General features: G+C 39.1%; 1 protein-coding gene across 8 annotated transcripts in view; it reads right to left on the bottom strand.

Annotated features, from left to right (window-relative positions):
- Nucleotides 1-12,908, bottom strand: part of ERC2 (ELKS/RAB6-interacting/CAST family member 2) — a 901,662-nt gene that overhangs the window by 445,767 nt on the left and 442,987 nt on the right. For all 8 annotated transcript variants that reach the window (XR_009214386.1, XM_058441964.1, XM_058441966.1 and 5 more), the window contains one exon: nt 7,281-7,416. Coding sequence is in view for 7 of the 8 variants with exons in the window: in XM_058441964.1 (XP_058297947.1) it covers nt 7,281-7,416 (136 nt within the window). In the remaining variant the exon portion in view is untranslated. The remainder of the gene's footprint in view (nt 1-7,280; nt 7,417-12,908) is intronic.

Below are 12,908 nucleotides of genomic sequence, written 5' to 3'. Positions count from 1 at the left end.
AGACTGGCCCTTTTGATGCATGCTGAACACGATTGCACCCTAGGGATTACACAAGTCCTGTGTGTGAGTTATTACATAAATTCTACCTTGGAAAAAGTAAGAAGGTATGTTGTCAGAATTTTTTTCTTCTCCCAGTCCCTTTGCTTCCAACGTATGGGTTCTTCAGTAATGCCTTCACCGTATTTACTTTGAAAATGATACTGCACGTGCTATGGAGTGAAATAGAATAGAAGAAGATACAGATGCTCCCAAACACACACCTCAGAGGTCTCCCTTCCCAGTGGCTTTTGAAGCATGATTCTGGTTCAGAGTCTTTTGCCTGAGGAAGCATTTTTTTTTTCAGTGTACGAAAGCTGAGGCTTAGTCTAATCTTCACAGGAAGAACTCTCAAGCTTTTGGTACCTCCTTAAGGCTTTATCTTCAATGAGACTCACGTGCAGACCAGTCACTGAACAATTGTCTGAATCTCAGTTTCCTCATCTATAAAATAAAGATAGATAAACAGGTCCTACCAATCCTCAAGGCCATAAAAAGGATCCAGCATGAAGATCACCCCACGAAAGCATTTTAGAAAGCACACAGGACTCTGGCTCAGATGGGCTGCTGTTTTCTTATTGACTAAACGAATCATCAGCAGTGGTTTTAACGAACATACAAAAATGGGGTCTCCAGTTTATGGTCCAAGCTTCACTTCAAAATAAGCCCATAGATCAGAGTCAGGGGTAAACAGAGGCAAGACAGACTCTACAAACCCAGCCCTCCTCTCTCTCTAGAACTAAGCATAGCATTTCTTTTAGGAAAGGATCCATGTCTGCTTCTAGTTTTCACTGGAGCTCACAAGAGGATGACACTTATTGATTTTCCCTTATTGATTTCTATTTCAGGGACCAAAAGGCACAACATAGGATAACGTCTAAAAAATAGTGTGAGCTTGCTTAGAAAGCCCCCTCAAAATAAATAAGAGATGACTATACCATTCAAGCAACATTTCTTTTTCCAAAACCCCCACCCCAAGGTTTGTCATTTCAAACTCTACCCCCATAATAACAATGATTACATTTGAGAAATATGTTGCATTTCATTCAGCAGGATCTTCAGCCTTCAGCAAACAAACATTCACTTTGCCAAAGACTGCTGAAGAGATACCAATGGAGTGAAACCTGAAAACCCTTTGGAAAAGAATAATGAACCCCACTCTGTCTTCAGGGGGTAATTTAGTAGGTAGATTAGGCAACACTTGATTAAGGGTAAACCTCTCTTTTCCATAGAAATACATTGTGTTTGTACAGAAGGGCTATAAGAAGTGGAGGATTAGGTCAGAAATCCACAGGAAAAAGCAGAAGACGTTTCTCAGAAGAAATATGCAAGTTACTGCACATTTGGAAAAACAAGTCATACTTTAGTGGGAGGAAAGAAGAAAAACTCCACATATAACAGTTTTATTTACACGATTGCACTTGGCTTCTTGGAACATTTCTAACAAATAGTTAGTTCCCAAATACATTGCACAGGATGTCTTATCGCCCCGACAGTCTATGAGTTACTACAAAGAGTAATGATTTTAACTCAAGGCTACCTGAAACTGATTGTCAAATAAGATTTTCTGAGACCGCCTACAGGGGCCTGCTATAGCAAAAGTCGGTTTTTTTGGCTCGTGGGGGATTATAGTGTGAAAGAAAAACAAATGTCAAAATAAATCCCCAAGGAAAGAAAGCACTTCTGTGCTGACCCTCAGTCCTACTCATCAACATTCCTTGTCCTCTGTAGACTAACAAATACTTGAGTATTTCTCTTCGTCTGAAACCATGAACAGAGTCTGACAAAATTAGATAAGAGTCAGTTCACATTTCAACAATGTGATAGGATTCATCCATAACTTAATGGAACTTCCCAGTCTCTACCCATTGAGGTAGAAAACTGCAAAACAAATAAATAAATCACTTCACAGCATTAAAAACAAATCAGGATGTTAAATTCTAATGAAAATTTAAACAAATGTGGTTTCTCTTTTAAACCTGGGTTAGGATGACCTTTCTCATCTTTTCCATATGTTGAAAATGATGGCTGAAATGGAGCCTCCCTAAATCACTCTACACCATGCCTACCAAATAGCCATGGAAAACTAGGAACTAAATAAACTCATTTTGACAATGATGAATCTCTTAACGCTGCTGGTCAGGTTTCTTCTAATGGCAGTACTTAGGTAAGTGTACCATAACACATGAACATAGATCACAGTTAAAGTAACAATTTTAAGCTCAGGGAATTGAAAAAGAAATGAATTTAACTTAGTGACTTGGAGAGATGAACATATAGATATGAAGCTTAAAAAATTGCTGCTTAAGATATACACGTCCTTCTGCAAAGAAACAACTTAGCAAACCTTGGGAACTCCATAATGAACTATATGTTTTGCTGAAAGCTATGCATTTTTGAGGTTTATGTTGTTTGTTACACTTCCTCTGTTAGCTGATTCCAACTCTAATTGGAGGAGGAAAGTAAAGGCAGTCCCCTTTGAAAAAAGATACTGGCTGTACAGGGTCGCACAAATTAGAAAATAAAATTGTCTTTCTAGCTTTTTTTTTAGAATTCTATTAAAAGGACAAGAATAAATGAGAACATTCATTTGCTTTTTAAAATGATCACACTTGGGTTTAACCACGGGCAGAGAAGAAACTTTACAGTTCCCTGGGAACCTATAATTTGGAAACGGAAGCACACAAGAACAGCCTTTAGTTTTCAGGCAATAAATTGAAGAGAATTCTGCAGACATATAACAGAAAAGGAGCATAAAACATTGGCTTGTGCATTTTTTAGAAAGTTAGTTTATTAACTCGATAAGCTACACACGGAAAAACGCAGCCAAAATCTACAAGGATATCCACTGGGGTTTCAAATTGGTATATTTACTCAGCGAGAAATAGCTAGAGCTTTAAAAAAATAAAAAAAAAAAAAAAGGCATCCCATTCTGGAAACGACGATTCAGTGTGAATCTCCGGAAAGACACCTTGTTGAAAAACCTCCATGTGGGCTCTGATGGGACACACAGAAGCCCAAAGCCCCAAGGTCAGACATAAATATCATGCCCAGTGATCTGTGTTCTGGGAAAAGCTCTACAGAATTATACAAGAAAATCACGATCTTTCACATCCACCTTTCACACACAATTCAACATTAACTTGAAGAATGTTTCAATTTTCCTCCTTATTGCCCAAAATGTTTTTTTAATGCTTTATTGGGAATTTCCATTTACTGGTGTGTGTTCTATATCTGTATTACTCATCAGTGTAAAATAGTTGCAAAGAATTTGTTGGCTGATACTCCCAATGGTCACTGTCTTCTATGACTAAAAGCTCATTATCAGTCTCTCTGGGAGAAAACTCTAGTAACTGAAGTCCACATATGTCAGGTACTGTGCTAGGTTCTTTCATAAACCTTATTTTATTTAACCCACCCAGGGAGGTAAAGATTGTAATCCCCATTTACAGATGAAAAAAGTAAGGGTCAGAGAGATTCTCTGCCATACTCAAGGCCCTAAGCTAATAATAATAAGGGCCAGTATTTGAACACTGGCCAGTTCAGATCCATGGTTCTGCATCCTTCCCTTCCTGTTCTCCTTGTCAATGCTCCAAAAAAATCATTTGAGAAGCTAAATCAAGAACATTCCCTATTGCCGTAGATTGTGGGTGATTTCCTCTGAGAAACAATAATTCAAGGTATCTTCAAACAAAATTGGGACTCAGGACAAATACTAAACTGCCACCTCTTTCCAATGAGTCAAGTTTGGCTAACTAGGGTGTATTCTTGGTCACTTTATTTACACTATGTAGACCCATTGGGATCAGAGTGCCAGGCCATGCAGCAGAGGCCACAAGCCAATGGGCAACTCATGTGCACATGTGCTTCACAGGATCCCAGAGTGTTTAAAAATTCAACTAACTTTCTAAAATCTACAGATTTCACATACAAATTCCCATTTTATGGACTGTCTTGGATAATCGGAGGTCCCACCACCCTAGGCCCACCTTTACAGCAGTGTTCAACCAGAGCTTAGTGGCCACTACTCCCTTAGATGAGTAAGGGTTCTTGAGTTCCCTGTAGCTCCCCACCACCCTCAATTATATCCACACACTAAGGCCACCCACAGCTGAAATTTTTCATTATGCATATGCTATTTTTCTTATAATAGAGAAATACTTCTCCAGGGCTTTTCTCTCTTGATAGACTGAAAGATTGGCCTCAATTCTTCACCTGTCCTCGTATCCACTCCCATACATTTTTGTCTTTGTGAGTCGAGTGTACTTTTCCAATCTGTGACTTGGCCATATGCTTTGCTTTGGGCCAATGCAAAGGGTGAAAATCACAATATCAGTTCAAGAGCAGGCCTTCTGAGGCCTAGTATGTTTTTGCTCATTCTCTTGTGCCTCAGCAACTGTCATTAGAAGAGTTTTCCCTGGGTTGCTGACACCTGGCCTCAGAATGAATATGTGTAACAGAGCTGCCCCAGACACCACCACAGATGTGCAGTGATTAAAAGAAGTGCCCGGCCAAACCCACCCTAGAGCAGCTGGGCCAGTTAGTCAACCTGCAAATCTGTAAGAATAAACTATTGGTACTATAAAGCCACTGGGTTTTGGGTGATTTGTTGCACAGCACAGCATTATTATGGCAATTGCTAACTGACACATCTCTACCAAAAATAAACAATAAAAAACAGGCAGAAAGAACCAGACATCATTATTTTTCCTACACAAGCCTGTTTCTTATGTTAAAAGCCTAGACCCTGAAGGCATTTGAGTTTGCAATTTCTGTTGAAAAACTATAAACTTATGAAACAAAGAAGACTGGATTTGTAAAATCTTTCGTACTGTGCCATATATCCAGGTTTGACTGAGGTGATGCAGGTTTTGTCTATTGCCTTTTGTGTTCTGGTTTGAACAATAAAAAGCATAGTCACTCTATCTTCATTCAACTTTGTTTCCGACTTTCATACCAACTAGTTGAATCTCTTGGTGCTCTTCTTTGATGCCTGATCCACTAGCTATTATTGTTGTAGGCAATACTCTACATTATATTTTTCTGGATATAATACCTGTTGGGTTGGTTGAAATCATGAAGCCAGTGTATCCAATTGTTACCAAATGCTTGTGTAGAATAAATCAAAATTAACAGGTGCCAATGCCACAACCACCAACCAGCCAAGCTAAATCCCAGTTGATTGACACTTAAAGGCTTAACAGGCTAACTTGTAAACAGGAAATGCTCAAAACAATAGTAATATTTAAAAAGGCAAGTGCCTCCAGAAAGTTTTGGCAGTAATTACTACATCTGAGCACATCTGCTTAACAATCCAGGAAAGTGGGAGGTTTATTCTCTATTAACCTTAACCAGAGACATTTTAATCAAAATTAATCGTGATTACTTTTTATTGCATTTCAAATGCTATCCTTTATTTGGGGTGGTCAGGAATGCAACTAAGCAATTCCAGACCATGCTATCTTTTATGAATAGGCTATGAGGTAGTTATCAAGGCCCCTTATGAAAATATTGCTATACAAAAGTTCATGGGCCAAAACAAGACATTAATTTCCATAACTATATGTGTCCTTAGAAAAGAAGAAATTACTATATATAGAAAAGACAAAAACTTTGATGCTCATTGTATATCAGATCAGAACTGTAGGAATACCTCTGCATATAGTAAACAAATTGTTTTTAATGTTTCATTCGCCTTTTCCTTGTTATTATAACAACCATTAGTCATGAACGCTTATTTTGGGCATAGTCTGTACCAAGTACAATTCTAAATTATTTATATGCCTTGACTCTTTAACTCTCACAACTACTCTGGAGCAGATGCAATTATTATTCTTGTTTTACAGAATAATACACCATAGCAAGGTGAGCCCTAGGGTCAGGTCCTCTTTAAAGTTCTGGGCCCACCTGGACAGGCGCAGTGGTTCACACCTGTAATCCCAGCACTTTGGGAGGCCGAGGTGGGCGGATCATGAGGTCAGGAGATGGAGACCATCCTGGCTAACATGGTGAAACCCCGTCTCTAGTAAAAATACAAAAAAAATTAGCCGGGCAGGGTGGCGGGCACCTGTAGTCCCAGCTACTCGGGAGGCTGAGGCACGAGAATGGTGTGAACCGGGGAGGCGGAGCTTGCAGTGACCCAAGATGGCGCCACTGCTCTCCAGTCTGGGCGACAGAGGGAGACTCCATCTCAAAAAAAAAAAAAAAGTTTTGGGCCCACCTACTATTGTCTCACTATTCAGTGAACACTCCAAATCAAGCATCAATGTAAAGGGCCTTCAGTGACACCAGAAGGCATGTCTAGGACACAGAGAAAGGAAAAAAAAAATACCTAATATTGACTAACTAGTCCCCATGTGCCATGCTCTATGCAAGGTATTTCCTTGTATTTCCTATGCTGGAATAATTATTGATTTCTCTTTTGGCCAATTAAAAAGATGAACTATGAGTACATATTGAAATTATCTAACTTCTCCTGTCTCCAAGGAGGAAACAATATGTAACTGGAGAAAGACACTAATTAATAACCAAAATTTAACATGAACTCTGGCCAACTTGAACTGCTCTGTTTAAAGGCACACTGGAATAAATAAAGAAACTTCAAAGCAAATGCCCTGTTTTAGCTTGAATGTTTTATTGAGTATATGGGGAGCACTCCTTGGCCAAAAATAAGGGTGGTTAATGAGGAAAAATTGGTGTTTCCAGTGAGTTGGTTTGCTTCTAAGATAGGGCTGTCCATTGAAAGATAACTATATTCACAGAGAAGACAGAATAATGATCTGTGTCTGAGCCTCGCAGTCTTGAACAAAACAAAACTGGTTTTGTAAACTGTCTGGGACCAGCTGAATGTATCCTCACCCAAATACCTTCTGTGATAATACACACACATTTGCCTTCTTCTATTCCCAAAACAATTTAAATATAAATTGAAAAGGAAGACATTTCTATGTTTTAAGTTTCTTGCCAACTATATAAGTGCAGCCCTTACCTTTTAAGGTGAGGTACAGGAACCAAAAGACTCTGCCTTGTATTTCTAGGCTCTACCATAATTGGCTTTTCATGGCCACCATTCTGAAAATGATGACCCTCCCTGGGAAAGACCTGCTGGGTTCCTTGTTAGTGCTAGACCCAGGGCAAAGGCAAAGTCCACCATTTCTGTGCATATTTTCTGGCACCAACTGTGACATTTCTGAGAGAGTCCATCTCTAGTTATTTAGGGATTAAGAAGGGAAGCCTGTGCTTACCTGCAAATGCTGTGAGTTGTCAGCCATGCTGTCTTCTCGCCTGCGCACTTCTTCTAGTAACTGAGCATTTTTCTTCTTTTCCAACTGTTGATTGTGCTTGAGGTTGGCCACCTTCTTATTCTGATCTTTCATATGCCTGAGAAAAGTCAGCACAGCTTGGTTAAATTCCACCACTGGAAGATCATATGTTATCACAAATAGATTCAGGAAGTACTAAGCATAGGCTATCTGGATAAGGGCTCGGGAAAAAGATGATACTTCTGAATAATCCATTCATTCAACTACAAATATGTATTGAGCATCCACTTAATACCAGGTCCCAGGACGGCACTGGGGCTGCAGTGGCAAATGGGGCAGGTATAATCTTCACTCTCATGGAGCTTAGAGGCCAGTGGGCAAGATGGACAAGTACCAAGGAAACACAACTTAGGTTTCTTAACGTTGAAGGAAACAAATAGCATGCTGTGAGAGACAGTGATGTGCATGTGTGGACAGGTGGTGGAGTGGAAGGAGATGACTTTAGATGCTGTGGCCAGGGAAAGCCTCCCTAGCAAAGTGAGACAGTGGGTGAGACTAGAAGGAGCTAAACAAGAGAAACACCAGTGGCAGAGCTCCCAAGTAGAGAGAACAATGCGTGTAATTTCCAAGACAGGAAAGAAGAAACTGGAAGGCTGCAGTGAGGCTAATCCAGGGAAGGGTGGATGTGGGTGGGAGATGGGACTGCACAGGTAGGTAGGGCCCAGGCTCATAGGGCCTCTGGTCCATGATACGACATTTATTTTCTTCTAATTGGTTGCTGTTCTAATTATTATTATTATTCCTTTGGATCATGTTCTTATTCTGAGATCATAATCCATTACTTTGATTTTAAAATAACAACTACGAGGCTCCAATCAAATACATTGTCATCACTTAGCTCAAACACAATAACAGTTTGGCTAATCATAATGTTAAATAAAGCTCCGGGGCTTGGAGTAAAAGTTCTTCATGAATCTACAGGATGTCAAAGTGCAAAATCATAAAGTGATCAAGTAAGTAAAAGACTAAAGATAAAGAATGGGTTCAAGAAAACAATGGGAATTATAAGCTTAATGTGTACTATTGCACCACCAGTATTTAGCAAAACATTCCACAGATTTAGGCAACCATATCCACAGCAGCTGTCATAAATCTAATCCAACACATGAGGAGGTAGGAGGGCCGTACGGAGGGCTCGGGAGCATTGACATAAGAGGAGGGAGGACCAGCAGAATCATTTGGGGTCCTTTTGGATCCCTTTCCCCCATACCACAGCATTGCCAGGTCAACCACTGTTACTGAGCCCTGACTCAGTAAAAAACATACTGAGAATCACTGCTCTTTTGAAAATGTAAACAAGATGAGAACTAGATGATAAACAGCAAACGTGAAATTGAAACAATTAAAATCAAATGAAAACTGCTCTCCACAAGAAACTCTTATTTCTAGTCCTCATAAATTATGTATCCCCCTACTCTCTCCCATTCCAAGCAGATGAAGCACAAGAGCATTGTTTAGTTAGTAGAATAATATTATCTAGCACTAACAGTGTACTCCCTGCTAATAAAAATAGTCCGAGGATGCAGTGGCTCATGCCTGTAGTCCCAGCTACTCAGAAGTCTGAGGCAGGAGGATCGCTTGAGCCAGGAGTTAGAGTCCACCCTGTGCAACATAGCGAGGCCCCATCTCTAAAAAACACACACACACACACACACACACACACACACACACACACACACTATATATATATACACATATATATATATATTCTGAACTTATATATTCTGAACACTTTGGCTTCTTATGAACATTTACACTAACTGAAGCCATGATTTAAATATTATTGGTAGCACTTATTAAAAGGACATAAAGCATGATAGAATAACCATCTCCTTAGTCTTTGAGTTGCATTAATTTTTGTCCAATATTTCTCCATTTTTACCTGATACAGCAACATATACACGTGAAGCCACCAAGTCAAACTTGCATGCTAATCCACTTTGAGGAAATTGTCTTTTGGTTAGTATAAAGATGTCAAGAATGACCTCTTGCTTTCTAATTGAACGAGGATACAGTATTTCCAAAGCCCATGCTAACCTAAGGCAGGCACATTTTCCAGTTCCTTGGGAAATAAGGCCAGAGCTCAGTAACAGGATGTTATGGAGAGGTCAGGATGATCAGTGTGATTGTTTAATTAGAGGGTACTTTTAAAAAGAAATAATCTTATTACTTTAGAATACAGTGTTAAATAGAACCAACTGCTAAAAGTCCTCCTGCCCCAAGTGTGGATGACAAATACAGATTATTATTACAAACATCATTTGCACAGTGAAAGAGCTCCCACAAAGTTCTTGGAGCAGTCTGAACACAGCGACCTTACTTTCAGGGATACTGAAATGTTTTTTCAATCCCAAAGAAAACAGCAAATTCTAAACCCACGTGTCCCTTAAGGCTTTCCTGAATTAAGAAAGAGTGGCAGCCGGGCACGGTGGCTCACACCTGTAATCCCAGCACTTTGGGAGGCCGAGGTGGGCAGAACATGAGGTCGGGAGATCGAGACCATCCTGGCTAACACAGCGAAACCCCATCTCTACTAAAAATACAAACAAACAAACAAAAAAATAGCCAGGCATGGTGGCAGGCACCTGTAGTCCCAGGTACTCGGGAGGCTGAGGCAGGAGAATGGCGTGAACCCAGGAGGCAGAGGTTGCAGTGAGCCGAGATCGCACCACTGCACTCCAGCCTGGGTGACAGAGTGAAACTCCATCTCAAAAAAAAAAAAAAAAATGAGTGGCTGAGAAAAATGGGGTACTCTAGTTTTGACATTAGGATGGAGGCCTATCTCCAGCCATTCCTTTAAACACTCCCTTATTTAAGACACCAGTGAATGAAAATGGAAAGTTGGGTTTTGAATGGCACTGCTTAGGATTTGCGCCAATTAGAGAGATGCAGGGGAAGGTGGATGAGAACGATCATCTTGTCTTTGTTCACAAAACTGTCAATAGCTACATATAGTGTCCACACTCTCCTGAAGTAGTTCCACAGTTTTCACAGATATTTCTAGCAGTTGAAGCCTTTCTTTTACTTAATGGTTACTTGAAAGTCAAAAGGGAAAAGAAGGATTTCTCTGGCACAGGTAGGAAAGAAGCAAGAAGTGGGGTGGAACAGGTGAGCAGAGCCTCACTACCAGATAACCCCTCTCTCAAGTGTTTCTCAGGGAAGCCCTAAGGCTACCTGAAACACATGTTAAAATGGCAATTTATAAGGGAGACAGGCAGAGGAGTCATGAAATTTAAAAATACTAGATCTCTTAGAGAAGAGAAAATGCCCTCACAGATGCTCGGTGAAAAAATGACCACAGTGATTTTTGCTAGCAACAACTTCAGCATTTGTAAGAATAAAATCTATAAGTGACCGATCAGTCTCCACATCTTCCCCTACCTGCAGAAGTACACCCACACTGACTGAATCAAAGTGCTTAATTGAGTACAGCTTTCAAATGTCTCCACAGTCTAGAAGGTAAGGCCCCTGGTCGTGGAGACTGCAATGCCTTCTTACTATCCTGCCCCAGAAGCAACTATCATTCTTTGCCAAACCCCCAACCACTTGGCAAGGTTCTGCCAGAGACTGACTTGCTCCATTATTTAAAAAAAAAAAAAAAAAAAAAAAGGTTTCTTTGGGGCGAATTTTTTCTCCAGAAAAAAAAAAAAAAAAAAAAACAGCTTTACGAATATATGCAAAATGCAAATCTTAAAAAGAAAAAAAAAATATGGTAAAAGAAGTATTTGGAAAATATAGTGGTAAGGTTAGTTTTCAATGTTTAATTTAAATTTACCAGTTTCATAAATCAAGGGATGTCACTATTCAAAATTCAGTTGCCATCAAGGAATTTGCATTAAATTAAAAATTTCCAACAGGTTCAAGGTCAACAATGACTACCATATTAAGAAAGCATGTCAGAGAGAACAGAATCCTGCCATTTTCACTAGAATCATCTGTCAAATTCTAAGAATAAAGTGTTCTCTAACTTGCTGGTGAGAACGTGTCAGACTCTGAGACCTCTAGAATTACATAGCTAGGAGTGCAGGACAGGAGATGCATATGTTTGTCCAAGGGCATATGCATATTTGCAAAACAAGGAGAAAATCAAAACTTCCATTAAAATCTCAATAGAAACAAAAAGATGCCACTTTTTTACCCATCTGCTTTCAAAAACTTTTAAAGATTGGTAATATTCATTGTTGGAAAGAATGCAGGAATCTAGCTCTCTCATATTGGTCAGGAGGAGTATAATTAACAAAAGTATTTTTGGAAATCAATTTGGCAATTTCCACCAAAGCATGCCTTCCTTTTGCCCAAGTAAACCCTTCTTCTAGTAAAACAGCCTACAAAAGTGCTTGCACATGTGCACAAATATATATATATATAATATTATATATATACTAACATTTCCATTACAACTGTAAAAGTAAAAATTTGAAAATTGCCTAATCATCCATCAGAAGGAAATTGAAGAAATTAACCATATTCATAATATAAAATCAGGCTCGCTAAAAAGATTAAGGCAAAATGAAGTATGGACATGGAAAAGCCTTCAGGATATATTGTTACTCAAAAAAGCAGGTAGCAGAAATATAAATAATACATATAGTCTGATCTTATTTATGTTAAAATAAGAATGCCTATTTGGATGTGTATAGACACACATGCCTATAAATGGAAACTCCTGGAAACTCCACACCAGTCTATAAAAACAGTGGTCATAACTGAAGAAGGGAATAGGTTTGGGAGGAAATGGGATCTTCAATTTATACTGTATGAGGGTGTGTTTTTTTGTGTGTGTGTGTAAGTGGGGTATAAATACATACATGAAGATGCACAAATATTAAGTGTACAAGTCAAAGGTTTTTGACAAATCAAAATATAGGGCATTGCCATCACCCTGCCTCATGGCCCTTCCCTCTTCCCAGAAGTGATCACTATTCTAATCTTTATTTATATGGATTTCTTTTGTTTGCTCTTGAACTTTATATACATGGAATCATATGGTACATAACCTTTTGTATCTGTCATCTTTTGCTTAGCATAAAGGTTTGAGATTTATTATTCATATTGTTGTTTGTATTATAGTTCATTGCTTATTGCTGAGTACTATCCCATTATATGAATACACTATAATTTGATTAGCTATTTCCTTGTTAATGGATATTTGGGCTGTTTCATTTTCTTTTACTGTTAAGAATAAAGTTGCAATGAACATTCTTTTTGTGGATATATGCATTCATTTCTCTTGGATAAATAAGTAGATGCATGTTTAACTGCAAGTGTAAAATGGTGCAATCCCGTGAAAGACCATTTCTCAGCCATATGAATCATCTAGGGACAGCAATGGCCAAACCTTGGAAGCAGACTGCCTGGGCTCCCATCAGAAGTCTGCCATTTCTAGCTGTGTGGCCGTGGGCAAGCTTCTTAACCTTTGTGCCTCAGCTTCCTCACATATACAATGAAAACAATAACTGTATCTAACTCATAGGGTGATTGTGAGGGGTTGATGAGTTAGTACTGGTAAAATGTTTAGAACAGACCACAGCATGTTCACTCTTTCACTCT

The sequence above is a fragment of the Hylobates moloch genome, unplaced genomic scaffold (assembly GCF_009828535.3).
Source record: "Hylobates moloch isolate HMO894 unplaced genomic scaffold, HMol_V3 SCAFFOLD_8, whole genome shotgun sequence".
Lineage (NCBI taxonomy): Eukaryota > Metazoa > Chordata > Mammalia > Primates > Hylobatidae > Hylobates > Hylobates moloch.
Note: the sequence above shows the minus strand (reverse complement) of the source record. Positions and strands in the feature narration are given on the sequence as shown.